The 14,517-nt window shown below is 40.4% G+C and overlaps 1 protein-coding gene and 1 long non-coding RNA gene across 2 annotated transcripts in view; one reads left to right on the top strand and one right to left on the bottom strand.

Moving 5' to 3' along the window:
• LOC144032287 (uncharacterized) overlaps positions 1-14,517 on the bottom strand; it is a 32,728-nt gene that overhangs the window by 5,058 nt on the left and 13,153 nt on the right. The window contains exon 3 of the long non-coding RNA XR_013287746.1: positions 4,280-4,352. This is a non-coding gene — a long non-coding RNA (uncharacterized LOC144032287). The remainder of the gene's footprint in view (positions 1-4,279; positions 4,353-14,517) is intronic.
• LOC144032286 (protein TUNAR-like) lies at positions 1,362-5,715 on the top strand. Its single transcript, XM_077540042.1, has 2 exons — positions 1,362-1,461; positions 5,349-5,715. The coding sequence occupies exon 2, from the start codon at positions 5,373-5,375 to the stop codon at positions 5,532-5,534; it is 162 nt and encodes a 53-aa protein (XP_077396168.1). The 5' UTR covers positions 1,362-1,461; positions 5,349-5,372; the 3' UTR covers positions 5,535-5,715.

Here is a 14,517-nt window from a genome sequence, read left to right as displayed (position 1 = left end):
CAACTCTTAGCTTTGGAAATAGGCTAGTAGACAATATTGGTAAATTAAATGTGTTTTCATATGAACAAACAACCAGTAGAGAGAACATGCAAAGTCCACACAAGAAGTCCATGGCCGAGATTTGAACCCTGATCCTCAGATGTGCTAACCACTACTCAAGACTTCATCATGTGCACAAGAATCTGAACTTTGAATGATTCATCATTGTATTCTCTTTGATTGCTTCCTCTCCGGAAAAAAACGTAATAATAATAATACAGATGTGGTAACTGCTAAGCCAATTTAAATTATGTTGCTGACCAAATCAGCAGCACCAGAGCACAGAATCAATTGGAAAACTAGAGTTCTAGTCGAGTAGACCGACACGTGATAAGCGCCAGAATTTTCATGTCATGCTTTGTTGAGCTCGACTTTTTTGTTCCCTCCAGTTTGCCTCGATCATTAAACTCAGCATTCGTGTTTTTTGGAATGTGGGAGGAAGCTGGAGTAACCGACGACCGAAGTCAAGAAACAAACTTCAAAACTCTTAGGCAGACTGCCCACCAGTGATATTGATGATGATGATGATAATAATAATAATCATCATCATCATCATCATAATATTAATAATCATAATAATAATTAAAAAAAAAAAAAAAAACACCTCAGTAATGAGAAAATTCAGTAAGAATTGTGCGTCAAAATTTCAGATTGTCTGGCCTTGGTGGAGGTCCAGTTACTCTATTAGCATCCGACAGGGGTCACCAAAATGGTACCTACGTAACCCCCAAGGACCACATGAGTAGCTCACGGACCTGTTCTAAAAAATAGCCCACTGGTAATAGGACATTGCGATTTCCTTGACAGAGATTTAAACAAATAACGTCTTACCTGCATATTGATATGTGTTTCCTAATTTAAAAGTGATCAGTGTTATCACGTAAATGAATATTAATTTCTAAAAGTAAAGTATCGAAATAAAGATAATTTGTTGAAAAACTCACTTATTTGCAGTTTTTGTGCTCATTCTGAAACACGCCGCATGTGCATGTTCACATGCATTTCCAGTGGATATTTACCAAAATCAAATCTTTTAAAGTTTGACATGAAATTAAAGTATTTGGAGATCATAGTTTGGGGTATATTTACAGTTTAAACTATGACGGGCAATTATTCACAGTTTTTTGTAAACAGAACATAGTCAATCCAACAAAGACTGGGGAAAAAAATGGCAAGTTCATTCCAGCTGACGGTACGAGACGCTTTCTAATCACCAAGTGTGTCGCGGTGGGCGTGCACCTGCATGCGCATTCCGCAACGCCAAAAGCGATCGTGCCTTGTCGGAGCGCGTTAGCATCTGGCTTCCTTGTTTGACATGCTCACGATTATTCACGAGGCAAACGGTTTCACTCCCCACTGATCTGTGGATGTTAGCTTCTATTAGGCGCAAGCCAGCAGGAGTGTTGGGATTTGTTGTCTGAGGTCTGCCATCACTTCTTCTGACTGTTCTTTTTTTTTCGTTATGTTTTTTGTTTTAAACGCCTGCGGGTTTGTTGCTGCACAGGTGCGAGCCCGGTCTCGGAAGGATAATAACTCAGTGAAAAAAAAAAATGAAAAAAAAAAGGTTGGACTGCTGAGCGGCCTTGACAACGACGGCCCGGATTAATCAGGCATGAAAGTGTTCAAATGAGCTGTTGAGTGACAGGAGCAATCAATAGCGAGAGATAACAGAATCCTCTGTACTTCTTCCGGATGGGGCAAAGTCAAATAACGAATCAATTGGAGCGATCGCCAGAGGAGGAAAATGATCTTCCCTCTGCCTATGAGTTTTTCTTGTCAGGCCAATTTCAAGTTCATACTAAATGTATCAGGGAAAATATGCAGATACGGGGTGTGCTGCAAAACTGACATCTTTACATTGCCTAATGACATAGCCCAGCGTTTACCGACCTTCACTGAGCCAAGGCAAATACTGTCATGCTAATAATAGAACTGCCTAACTAATTTCTTGTCTCTTTGACATTAGCTATTAGCATTAGATTATTAACGTGACAATATTTTACATTATAAAAATCTTGTGGCAAGCCATCCCAACCTGTAAAATTATAACAATGGACTTTTTGGAATTTTGAACATTTTTATTTTTTATTTTTTATAAGCTAAAACATTTTGGCAATGGCAATGGGTGGATATTTTGGGAGATGGGTTACTCCCCTTTAGTGAGTAAATTGCATGCCCAGCCAGGTTAAGTCTGTGATTGACTGCTAGTCTAGGACTTTTCATTCCTGGCCCCTGATCAAGTTCTTTGTTGTTTTGGCAGTTGCCGTTTTTCATGCTGTTGACCTAGTGGTTAATAGGGATGTCACAATAAGGGCAATATCGTGATATCACGATATTAAAACTGCCACAATATCGTCGTCGTCATGTTCACAATATTTAAAAGGAACACATTTGTTAAAAAAAAAAAAAAAGTCAGGTTGATTTCCATTTGTGCACTTCTAGCACCCTCTAGTGGCTAGTTTATTAGTGCAATTTAATTTTCATTAGGGATGTTTTGGCCTTCTCTGTTTAAAATCTATGCTAATTGTCAGACGAAAGGGAACCTAATTTGCTTGTGAAGCGATCAATGTGTGCTTGCATTAGCAAGTAAGTGCCTCATTATTGTTATTAGAGATTGTAGGTGGTTTATATGCATTGCTGTTATGTACAAAATCACAATGTTTTTTTGTTTTTTTTTGTTTTTTTTACTAAAAAAGTATGACCTCTCTTTTTTAGATATCGCCACAATATCGCCCCCACAATATCGTGATAATTATCGTATCGTGACCTTCATATCGTAATAATATCGTATCGTGATGTTTGGATATCGTTACATCCCTAGTGGTGAGCCTGTCCGCCTCACAGTTCTGAGATCCAGGTTCCAATCCTCATTTCGCCATTTTTGTTATGTATTTGACTTAGTGATAAATCAATGTACTGTTTTTTTTGTTTTGTTTTTTTAGCTACACGTTTCGCAAACTATCTTGAGTAGCAACGACTAGCTTGTCTGTTTTAATTTGGCGTACACTGTATGGACACTTTGGAGGAAAACATGCTCGATTATGTCATCTCCATCATCACGAACAATCTTGCCTCGCCTCTAACTCTCTCCTCTTTCATCTCCTCCACTTCTTGAGAGTTGGCAGACATCTTGTAACGTTCACAAAGATCTCCTCTAAGGTAGTGGCGATGCCCTCTTTATGGTGCTCCCCAGGAGGAGCAATCAAGGCCCGTTGTTCAAGATCAGAGAATGAACAACAAAGCTCCCACAGGAGAAATTATGGATCACGAGAGCAACATCTTCCTGCGGTCAACAGGTCTGATGTTTCCCCCTCAATGAGCCTCTTACTGTGAACAAGGTTGTCGAGAGCTCATTCTGATTCTGAGACATGATGCACACAAGACAGGAAGACGACTTGCAGGCACGCACAAGAAGTTGGAGACCTCAGTGCAGCGAGCGTCAACGAATTAACTGCGCTTATTTTGCATTTTCTTTGCCAAGGAACTATATTGAAATCAGCTGAGGAGCTTCATTTGGACAAAAGTAGTGCTTTGTCGCCATCTTGCGGCATCTCTGTACAGTCCCAAGTAACTACTCTGTGGTGCATGCTGCACGCCGATACTGCATTAAATAGTGGTATCGGTGAGTACTCACAAGTAACATGCCGATACCATTAATTCCAACGCTAATATAGGATTTTGGATGCGACATCTTAATGTCTTGCTCGTGCACGACATTCACTGATATGTGACATGTTCACTGCATGCCGATCTAAGATATCCTATTGGCCCTTGAATGCTCTGAACCAATGGCAGGACAGCTTTTTCACGTTGAGGGAAAAAAAAAAAACTATGTATCGGTATCGGCCGATACTGCAAAGCTGGGTACCGGGATCAGTATCGGGGGCCAAAAAACAGTATCGGAACAACACTACTGCCAACCCATCACCAAAGCTAAGCATATATACTTTAGTATAATAGTATATGGTTATATGGTTATACTGAGATAATTATCACTAAAAGCAAAAAAAAAAAACGGTTTTGGCACCTATTTTCCGTGTAAACAAAAAGCTAACACACATAAAAAAATAAAATAAAATAAATAAGTTACTCATGCTTGCGTGCTCATGGCCACAAAGTTTTGTAATTGGTCATGCAATCATACTCCAGCCTTTCCACTTCCTGTCAGGAAGTCTATTTTTGGTCCACTATAAGCCTACAAGCTTTTGCTGTCGCTAGTCGCCGTGTGCAACCCACTGACCTGCAAAGAGACAACACGTTTCTCCTGAGAGGTTTCGGATGCCAACTTGCACAAGCTGCTGCGCCTCTGGGATCTACAACAACAGCAGCAGCAACAAAAAGAGAACATACTACGGTTACTTTTTATACACACCTCACCGCAGGCTGCATAAAACAATACACTAGTTGAAACTCAGGAGTGCGCCATCATTTTTAATGGCTGCAATCAACAGCTACATGAAGACGGTTTCAGGCAGAAATCCTCGCTAAAGGGCATCTTTCCCCACAGCTTATTTTCAACCGTCCAACGACAGACAATGAATGTTTCATCGTTGTGAACGCTGCACTCTTTTTGCGCGCTTTGAACAGAGCAGATGGCTGATATTCTATTAAAGAAAAACGCCTCCACCTAATTTATTTTTGATGGGAAAATATTTCTTGCAGTCGTGAATAAAATATGGCGGCACGCAGGCGGCTACGCAACACGGTGTAACATGCGAGAGGCAAGATGACAGTGAAATTATTATTTATTTATTTATTACTATTTACAGATTGGGAGCCATTGTGTTTTTTCATCCATCCATCCATTCATCCATTCATCCATCCATCTACTTAATTAAATTGACAACTTTGGACAGACTTGCTTTTTGTTAGAACTGTGACGATGTCCTGTCTGAACAAAAAAAAAACAAAAAAAACAACAACAAAAACACGCAGCTCAAAATTTGGCATGTTTTTTTTTTTATCCCAAAAAATTTATGTTTAATGCTAAGAAATGTTAAAGCAAAAAACAACAAAAAAATAAAATCAAAACATGAATACATTAAAATATAAAATAAAATACAAAATATAAATGTGTTGTTTTATAATATTTAAAAAAAAACAACAATGGAAGTACAATACTTTTTTTGATGAGACTATACAATAGAAAATAATGCATCACCAAATTTTGTGTTGTTTTTTTTCTTTTAATAGAAAAACATTGTGGGGCTATGAAAAAAATGTAGAGAGAAAAAATATGTTTTTCTTTGTTTTGTTTGGACTTTTGGGGTGAAACTACATCATGCTTACATGAATTTCTGTCACTTCAGACTGGTGTGAAACGCAAACTCCAGATGCTTCCAGGGAAAATGGTCAACTCTGTCTACAGTGATGAGGAAAGGGGAAGCCAAGACAAAGAAAGCAAGGAGGAGACCATCTTGGCCATGTTGGGCATCATCGGGACCGTTCTTAACTTGCTGGTCATCATCTTTGTCTACATCTACACCACGCTGTAGAGACGTTATACATCAAGAACAGCCATGACGACCGACGTGCAGATATTTGTTGGAGGGCGGAGGCGGAGCAAAGACAGGAACGGGATTAAACGGGATCGAAGGCCACGCGGTGGACGTGCAACTATCCGCAATATTGGGTTGCACGTACAGAATGCATTTTGACTTTAAAGGCTTTGAAGTGCAGCGCTGCTCCTCAGATGGATCACAAAAGACTGCAATGACTTTTGAGGAGAGAGAAAAAAAACCCATTTTATAATACTATATATTCTTATCTTAAATGTGTGTTTCAGATTTTCTTCTGCGGAATGAACAATGTGAAATGAACAGAGACTTTTTCTAGATGAATTTCTTAACAAAACACAAAAATAATTTTGAACAGACTTGGAAAAGAGAGCTGTTGAATTGAAATTTATTTGGAGTTTCCTTGCCATATTCTTCAGGAAATCAGGCTGGTGTGTGTGCGTGTGTTTCCTGGGTAAAATGGGTGTGAGTTTTAAGTGCTGAAATAATCAGAAGGCCATTCCTTCTTCTCCTTCTTCAGATACTAAACTACGTGAAGTCAAGTAGTCAAGTTTGCATCAAATTCAAGACATGATTCATCAATAACTGACTGAATTTTTTTGCCCAATATTAACCAAAATGGCCTGAAGTTTTTAAGCCATCAAAACTTGAGCTGGCTTGTGCATCTACACATTATATGAATTCCAGGGAGGAATTTATTATCAGGTTACTACCATCCACTCAAACGCCATATACAATACCGGCATACTATGTACAACTCCCACTTTTAATGCTCATTTATTGGGTGAATTTTTCAGAAATTTCTTACATTGTGAAATCCAAATGTTATACTGGCCATGACCTGGGGCGACATCCAAAATAACTTTCCCACTCGTGTTGATTTCATTAAAGAAGGGCATATAAAAGTTTGGTGGAATTTAAACAGATGTGATCTGAGCCATTTCTACATTTATATACAGTCTAGCCATTTAAAAAAAAAAAATTGCTGGGTGACTTTCAAGTTGTTCTAGTTTTTAAATATTTTATAAAAGTGAATTAAATCATTCCAGGGTTAATATTAAAACCAGTACAGGTAATGGTTTAATTAAAGTCTTAACATTCCTACTGTCATACTAGTAAAAAAGTGATGTTCAAACTGAAAAATCATCATTTTGTGAATCAAGTAAGAAATCCAATTCTTGTTATAAGTACACAGTGTGAAAACAAAATCAAAGAACATTCACTTCCATATGTAGATACATTTCAGGCGAAATTAAACCATATTTGTAAAATTCGTTATAATGTCTGTTTGAATATGATGTTGAAATAGTGAGAAATGCATTTTACATTTTTTGACCCGAATCCTCATTTTGTGTGTCTCAAAATGTAGAACAGCTCCCTCTATTGGTATAAGAAAAAAAAGCACTGCCTAATTACAATTCAGCTTTATTTTAACATTTCGGTTAAGTACGATTGCATTCAATCTTCAAAAACTGTTTGTTTTTAAACATGCATTTAGGGCAAGCCTTTATTTACCTGTACATTTATTTGCCATACATTTCACTGAATAATTTTTGTTGTTTTTATTGCTCGCCGCGAATAAAATGAGACGGCAGTGAAAACGCGAGTGGCATAACAGGACAGGCAGTTATTGATCGTGAAATTTTAAAAACATTTTTTAAACTGTCAAAACATTTGCTGCGACAGTCACGTTGCAGATGAGAAACTTTGTTGAAATGAATACAGAGTAAAAAAAATAAAAAATGGCCCCCAAGGAGGACATTTTGTTAACATTGTGTAAATGTGGCCTGACAGTTAAGCCACTGAGACAAAGTCTGACAAATATTTGCCCACATCATACATAATGACATTTTGAACGTCATTTTTCCAGAAAATGTGCGGTTGAACTCCTAATTGTATTCACTTTGTGGGTGTTGGACTTTGGCAGTTCTGCTGTATTTTGCAGGTGTACCTAATGTATAGTCCAGGAAACCCGGTGACGTTTACCTCCAGTTGGTCATCAAAACTACATCATGGGAAAAACCTCATGACTTCAAAAAGTGCCTGAGACCTCTTTGTGTCTCACGATCACCTTCTCTTGGAAAGGAGGCAAAATTAGACCAAATGGGGGCTTTCTAATCAAAGAGCGAGAAGATACCTGCGGGAAAAGCTGCATCCTCATTTGACCACAACGGGACTGCACTCTTATAATGCAGATCAATCAAGTATTTCTGTTGAAAAAGGAAGGCCTATTAAGCACACAGACGCAGAGATAATTGTGAATGTATTACTAATTATCGGCAGTGTTGATTATCTCTCCGGTTTAGCTGTCTTTCAGAAATGTATTTAGTTACACTATTCTGCTCTTTAAGTGTATGAAATGAATCCGAATGGCACTCCTTCACTTGTGAGCTGCAAATGTAAGTTGTTTTTTTTTCATACTGCAATCTTTTTGTAAAAGGAATAAAGTGATGTTGGTGGAAATGGCTGCTCATTTGTTCTGGTTATGATTATTCATCCAACGTTTCGCAATTTGGCCAAAATATTTCATGTGATGTCACTTGTTCAGAAATTGCTTTTACGTTCTACTAATAACAGTGGTTAAATAATGGGGTAAAAATGACAAATGACTTTTATATTACACATTTGACATTGAATTTAAACAGTTTAAAGCGCTATGTGGGCTGAAATGATTTATCAAATCAAACTCGGATTGGATCACACAAAAGAAATTAAAGCAAAATCTTTGACTTGAATCTTCACAGTCAGTTTTACACAGAGATTCATGTTACTGTAAAGCAGTACTTCTCAAATAGTGGGGCGGGGGGGGGGGGGGGGGGGGACGTGAGGCTTCATCGGGAAACATGCTTTATTTTTTAATTTTATTTTTTATTTTATTTTATTTTTTTTCTGTCCTAGAATAAAGTGCAATTGCACCTCCACTACATTAGGGGGCAGTGGCGCTCATTATTGGCAGTGTGCGCAGGGAGCATTCGCTCTGTGGTGTAGGGGTTTTGTTTGCACTGAGCATGCACACTTTGCCACAGCAAAAATAAATAAATCAGCACAAATTATTTTATATTTTTGTTTTGCAGGTTAAAGTTTTTTTTTTTTTAAATATTGTGCTCCTGAGTTAATGTTGGTGATCAGTTTGAATGCATTATTATTTATTGATTTTATGTAATTTTATTTTTCCGTATCATATGGTTTGACATGGTCAGTGAAAAAAATGTTTATAGTTTAATTAAGGATTTAATTTTATTTTTTAATTTCAGATGCACTTTACATACAGTTAATAAAGCTTTTCTTTGTTGTAAGTTCTTCCATTTTTATTTTTTTTATTCTCTTATATGTTAATACGTTAATATGTTTCGGAGTTAAATATTTCATTTGGCTAATTGATTTAAATGAAATAAAAGGTGCAATTGTAATTTGTGTTTGACCCCAAACATCAGCAATTACTTCTATTAAACCACCTTGCATTTGACTAATAACAGGCAGGGCTGGACTGGCACAAAAAAAATAAAAAAATAAATAAAAAATAAATAAACGGCCCTGCATTTTGACTTCAGCCCACCAGCCAGTCTTGCCTAACATGTATTTCTACCACTGATGTTTATTGATGATGTTTCAGTTTGCTATCTATATTCGAAATTGATTAATTGACTGACCCTTCTAAATTGTAGGTCTCTTGTTGTAAATAGTGGAAAATAATCATGAAAAAACACTGCATCGGCCCCAAAAGATGTCGGCCCACCGGGCATCTGCCCTGTATGCCAGATGGCCAGTCCAGACCCGATAACAGGTTAAAATGAATATTGCGTGTTACAGTTAAAGGTTTGATTATCTTCTATGGGTTTCATATTGTACAAATTCAAACTATTGTACCAGTGGTGTTCTCAAAAAGTCTGACAAGAATGTGAGATGAGAAGATGGAGGAGGAAACCAGAACTGAAAGAGTTACATCCAGGAAGGCGTAGTTCTCTGCTGAGCTGCAAATCCTTCTGCAGGATGGAGAACAAGAGTGCGACACAGCACTGAAACGCAAACCAAATCTGTCGGAATACATTCACTTTCTTCCCTTTTCCTGTTTTTGTACTTCTTCCTTGAAGGTCACGTACTGTGTCAGAATCATTCCCCAATTCTCTCTGCTAACACCTGAATTAATCCCTTTTTTTTGGTGGAGGAATTTAAAGTCTTCTTTTAAACAGCGCAAATGAGCATCAAAAGGGTATTTGAGGCAGCCCAGCTGCTTACATTCACGCATGCCCTTCAGCTGGCTTCAAACTCTGTTTCACCTGGACCCAGCAGGCGCACACTTCAGAATCACTGTGAGCAACAACGGGCAGAATCCTAATGTGGATTATACACTTTTAGAGAGTCAGTTAGCAGTGTGTTAAATCAAGGAAATTGTGACAATCTTAGAACTGTGAATCTGCATATGCCATAAATGTGTGCGTTTTTTTTATGGAAACGGGTAACAGTGGACAAGAGGGATCTTAAAACAGTCCAAATAACTGTCTGCGTAACCACCACATTTACATTGGTTCCCGCAGAAAAAATGTGCCTAAAAAATATTATTAAATGATCTGATAAGTTGAATAAAACCTGCGCAGGCGATGAACCCATCCGCCGCACGGGCCACACCAAATCAACCAGACATGCTAACAACTAGCAGCGTTCTCTCTTTTTTTTTTTTTTAATTCAAGCTAAGTTCCAGCTGCAATGGCAAAAACACACTAAAAATAAATGTTGTTTACAGTGGGGCGTTCACATTTGTAGCCTTTCAAAAAGTCAACCTTAAACATTTCTTGACAATAATATGTTATCTGTGACCTCACTATTCTAAACATGACATTCTGATTAATATTACATTTGTGGAATACAAGTTATGAAGCAAAAGCTAGCCATTTTTATCCATCTCAGGAGGCGGCCATTTTGCCACTTGCCGTCCACTGAAGATGACATCACAGTTGCTCAGGCAACGACCAATCACAGCTCACCTGTTTTCTGAAGCTGAGCTGTGATTGGTTGTTATCTGAGACCTGAGCAACTGTGATGTCATTTTCACAAGTGGCAAGTGGCAAAATGGCCGCTTTCTTATACTGAAAAAAAAAACTGCACGATTTTGCTGATTCACTCATATACCACAAACACAATATTTACCAGAATATCGTATTTAGACTGCATAAAACATTACTGTCGAGAAATTTTTGGGGTGTTAACTTCCTCTTTAACATTAACAACCCGATCAACATTTTTTTACAAGCACAGTCCTTCAAGGAGGATCACACCGGATGTGGAATTAAACTTGACTGCGAAAAAGGGTCAAACGAACACGTTGCTGTAATTAAATCCGAGCGGTGTGCTTCAAGAGTGAATTCCATTAAAAGCATTTTTCTTTCTTTTCCAATGCGACCTTAAGGTAGCAAGCGCGCATAAAGCATGCATCGAAAAATGTGATGCAATTTCATCGCTGCGGGTTTGCAGTGGGGCGAGGAGCCCGTATGTGGAGCCTTCGATCTGATGTCCACATGCACTTCTCAGATGGATTACACACTTTTTTTTTTCCATTCCTGAGATCTAATAGCACCTGTTTATTACATGTTACATGATTTTCAGCCACCTGCAGCTCACTGCCTTGAACTAGACGAGCTTGTTTGAATCGTTATCAACATTAGTTGCTTTTGGTGCCTCCAACAAGTTTAAGAACCACTGTTTTAGATCATTTGTCATCAACTGTTTTAGTAGATGGAACGTCAGGGGGCTAAACCCAGAAAAAAAAATTGCCGCAAAAATTAAAATGACTGAAAATCACCCCCTCGGAAAAGCACCTTATTGTTTGGAATTCCCCAACATGGAATTGTTACAAAACTCTGCTCTCAGAAGCAGGTGGCGGAAACAACAAAAAGCAGCAACGGTTGTCCACCCATCCCTCGCCATCCTCGTTTTTTTGTCGTGAAGATAAAAGTAAGTGCTGCTGTCAAAATAAGTGAGGAGAGGCTGACAGGCTTCTGAGGAATAACAACCGGAGGCGAAGATGTAAAAGATTAATGAGCGGACGCCGTCAAGAACAAATCACTCACATAAAAGCTCCGTCAACACTGGCAGCGTGACTGCCCACCCCCACCAACACGGCATCAAAACACCCTTTCCTCTCTCAACCTGTCATCTTTTCTGTGGTTGCAGCACGACGTCAACGTGACGATGGCGCTTCATCAAATGTGAATATATTGCACACGTATGATTTCCAACCATACATTAGTGTCAAAATTAAAATAAATTCACACAATCAGCTGTGAAAGTGAAACTACAGGTGTTGTGCTTTGTGCTTCCGTTTCCATTTTTCACGCAGGTCTTTTGTCAAATGTAGTTTTTTCCAACCTTCTACTGAAAGTGAGTGCTGAGAAGAAGCAGTAGTGAGGTTAAATATAAAAACTTAAAAATTACTTTCCAAATTAAATTATGTGCAGGCAGTAACTGGTTCAATGACTTTTTTCCCCCCATAAATTCATAGGAAAACAGAATTATAAAGGCCGAAATTTTTTATTCCAATTTTGTTTATTTAACATTTTTTCAAAATAAAGGCCAAAATTTTTTGTACCTTAGTGTTTTCTTTACTGTTAACATGAATTTAAATGTATTTTCTTACATTTATGACACACCTAACTTAATGCACTCTAAGACAATTCTGAATCTTTTTTTTAACTCATTTGCTCCCAAAAACGTATAAACACGTTCTATTTTAAATGTTTTAAGTGTCCCAAAGACGTAGTTATACATTTTTTTTTAATCTTTTTTTTTTTATGCTAGAACATAAAGAAGGCTTTGATGCAGCCTCTGAACTGAAGAGAATGCAAGAAGCAGTGGTAGTTATTACAAAAACAGACAGTAGGTGGCAGCAGAGTTTAAGAGATCAAGCAGGGTCATATTTTTCCCCACTGTTTTAAACAGATTTGTAAATAAATAATGATGGAACTTATATATATTGTAATGTCTTGTATTGTCTGTTCATTGTTGTGCGTATTGGAGGGTGTGGCCAACGAAGTAGGATGTGACGTGAGAGAGACCGGAGGGGGGAGTTGAGGAAGTTGGGGCTGAGTTCGGCAGTCTGTGTGGGGAGTGTGTGAGCGTGAGTTGCGGCTAACAGTAACTCCTGTTGATTGTGTTTGTTACCGCTGTAGTTGTGGAATTAAAAGCGATCAGATTGGATCAGTGGCTGCGTGCATTCTTCATCACACGTAGGGGCATTACATTGGTGTCAGAAGTTTTGGATTCGCCGTCGTTCTCCTGATTGTGTGAGAGGATGTTCGGCGACCCACTCGGCACTCGGCGGAAGATAAAGGAGGAAGCCGTGGAGTGCGTGATTGACATGCCCGCATCAAGTTGTACCGAGAGCGGTCGTCATAAAGCTGTTACTTCGCGCCGAAGCGAGCGTGAACCCGCCAAAATCGGTCTGTGTGATGACGAGCCCGCCAAAATCGGACTACGGGACGACGTCCCGCGAGATGTCGCGGCGGGCCGGCTGGACGTAAACATTCATGGCGGCGCCCAGGAGCTCGCGTGGCCTGCCATCAAAGCACTCAAGTTCTCCGGGAAGGGGAGTTGGGAGGCATATAGGGCTCAATTTGAATTGGTGGCTGATGCAGCGGGATGGTCACAGAGGGCGAAAGCTGTGCAGTTGGCGCTATCGCTCACGGAGGACGCTACATCCTGTTTGCTGCTGCTGAACCGCGAGGAGAGACTTGATTATGACGCATTGGTGGGAGCGTTACAAAGGCGGTTTGGAGAGTTTAACTTGCGTGACTCGCTGCGCTGTGAATTTAAGCAGCGTGAAAGACAGCCAGGTGAGCCGCTACGTTACCTCGCACATGAGATAGAGAGCCTGGGTCGGCGCGCATATGCTGGAATGCCCAACGCGGTCCAAAACGAACTGATACGGGACCAGTTTATTCAAGCTCTCAGACCAGATGAGCTGCGCATGCACGTGCAGCTCGCTCACCCACCAGCCCTGGGAGAGGCGCTTGATCTCGCCACGGAGAGGGAGATTGCAGCCAAGGGGGCGCTCCAGACATTGGCTTGCCCCGTTTCTGCGACCTCGGTGACGGAGGGAGGGGAGCGCAGACCTGCATGGGTGGATGAGCTAGTGTGTGCAATAAAGACCCGCCCAGCACAACAGGAGGAAGGGAGTGATCGAAAAATGCGCCCAGCTGTCTGCTGGGGATGTGGGCAACCAGGTCATCTGCTTCGCCGCTGCCCAAAGATGACGAAGCAGCAGGGAAACGAAAAAGGGTCCGTGTAGACCGGACTACGCGGACCCCTCCAGTTGTTTACCGGGAATTGCAACCTGCATGCGGAGAAGATGTGTGCAGGGACCCACACGTCCAGGACGAGACTGTTGTAATGGTGGGCTGGACGGATGTGGGGGACCCCAGTCTTGTTCACTTGCAGATTGGGGACGTTTCCTGCACTGCCCTGGTGGACACTGGCTCTTCAGCCACGATTGTGAGGCCTGACGTTGTTCCAGTGGGAACCGTCTTGAGACCAACCCTCACAGAACTGAGGACCGTGACCGGTGAAACATCCCGGATGAGAGGAAGAGGGACATTTGTGTTTGTTCTTGGAGATCTGTCAACAACTCACTCAGCCTGGGTGGCTGACATTTGTGACTCTTGTATACTAGGTCGGGACTTTTTGAAAGCTGCAAATATTGTGGTGGACTTGGGAGCTGGGGTGCTCATCCTGCCGAGTGGTCAGCATGTGAAGCTGATTACAGCCTGTCAGCAGGGTGCTGAGGGGGTGACCATTAAAACCGCAAATCCAGAAGTGACGAGTCCGCCGGTGTGGGCGCCACACTCAACCCCACTACAACCGACGGTAGATTGGGTAGAGTTCGCTCGCCCTGAGATGGACAGACCACTGGGGGGAGTGATGGCATCAAGCCCAACCGTGTCAGTTGCAGTAACCCCAGGCCGGCCAGCAG

The sequence above is a fragment of the Festucalex cinctus genome, chromosome 12, assembly GCF_051991245.1.
Source record: "Festucalex cinctus isolate MCC-2025b chromosome 12, RoL_Fcin_1.0, whole genome shotgun sequence".
In the NCBI taxonomy this organism is placed as follows: domain Eukaryota; kingdom Metazoa; phylum Chordata; class Actinopteri; order Syngnathiformes; family Syngnathidae; genus Festucalex; species Festucalex cinctus.
Note: the sequence above shows the minus strand (reverse complement) of the source record. Positions and strands in the feature narration are given on the sequence as shown.

What these genes read in the sequence shown, in the direction of transcription:
- LOC144032286 (XM_077540042.1), top strand. Translation starts at nt 5,373, where the DNA reads ATGCTTCCAGGGAAAATGGTCAACTCTGTCTACAGTGATGAGGAAAGG.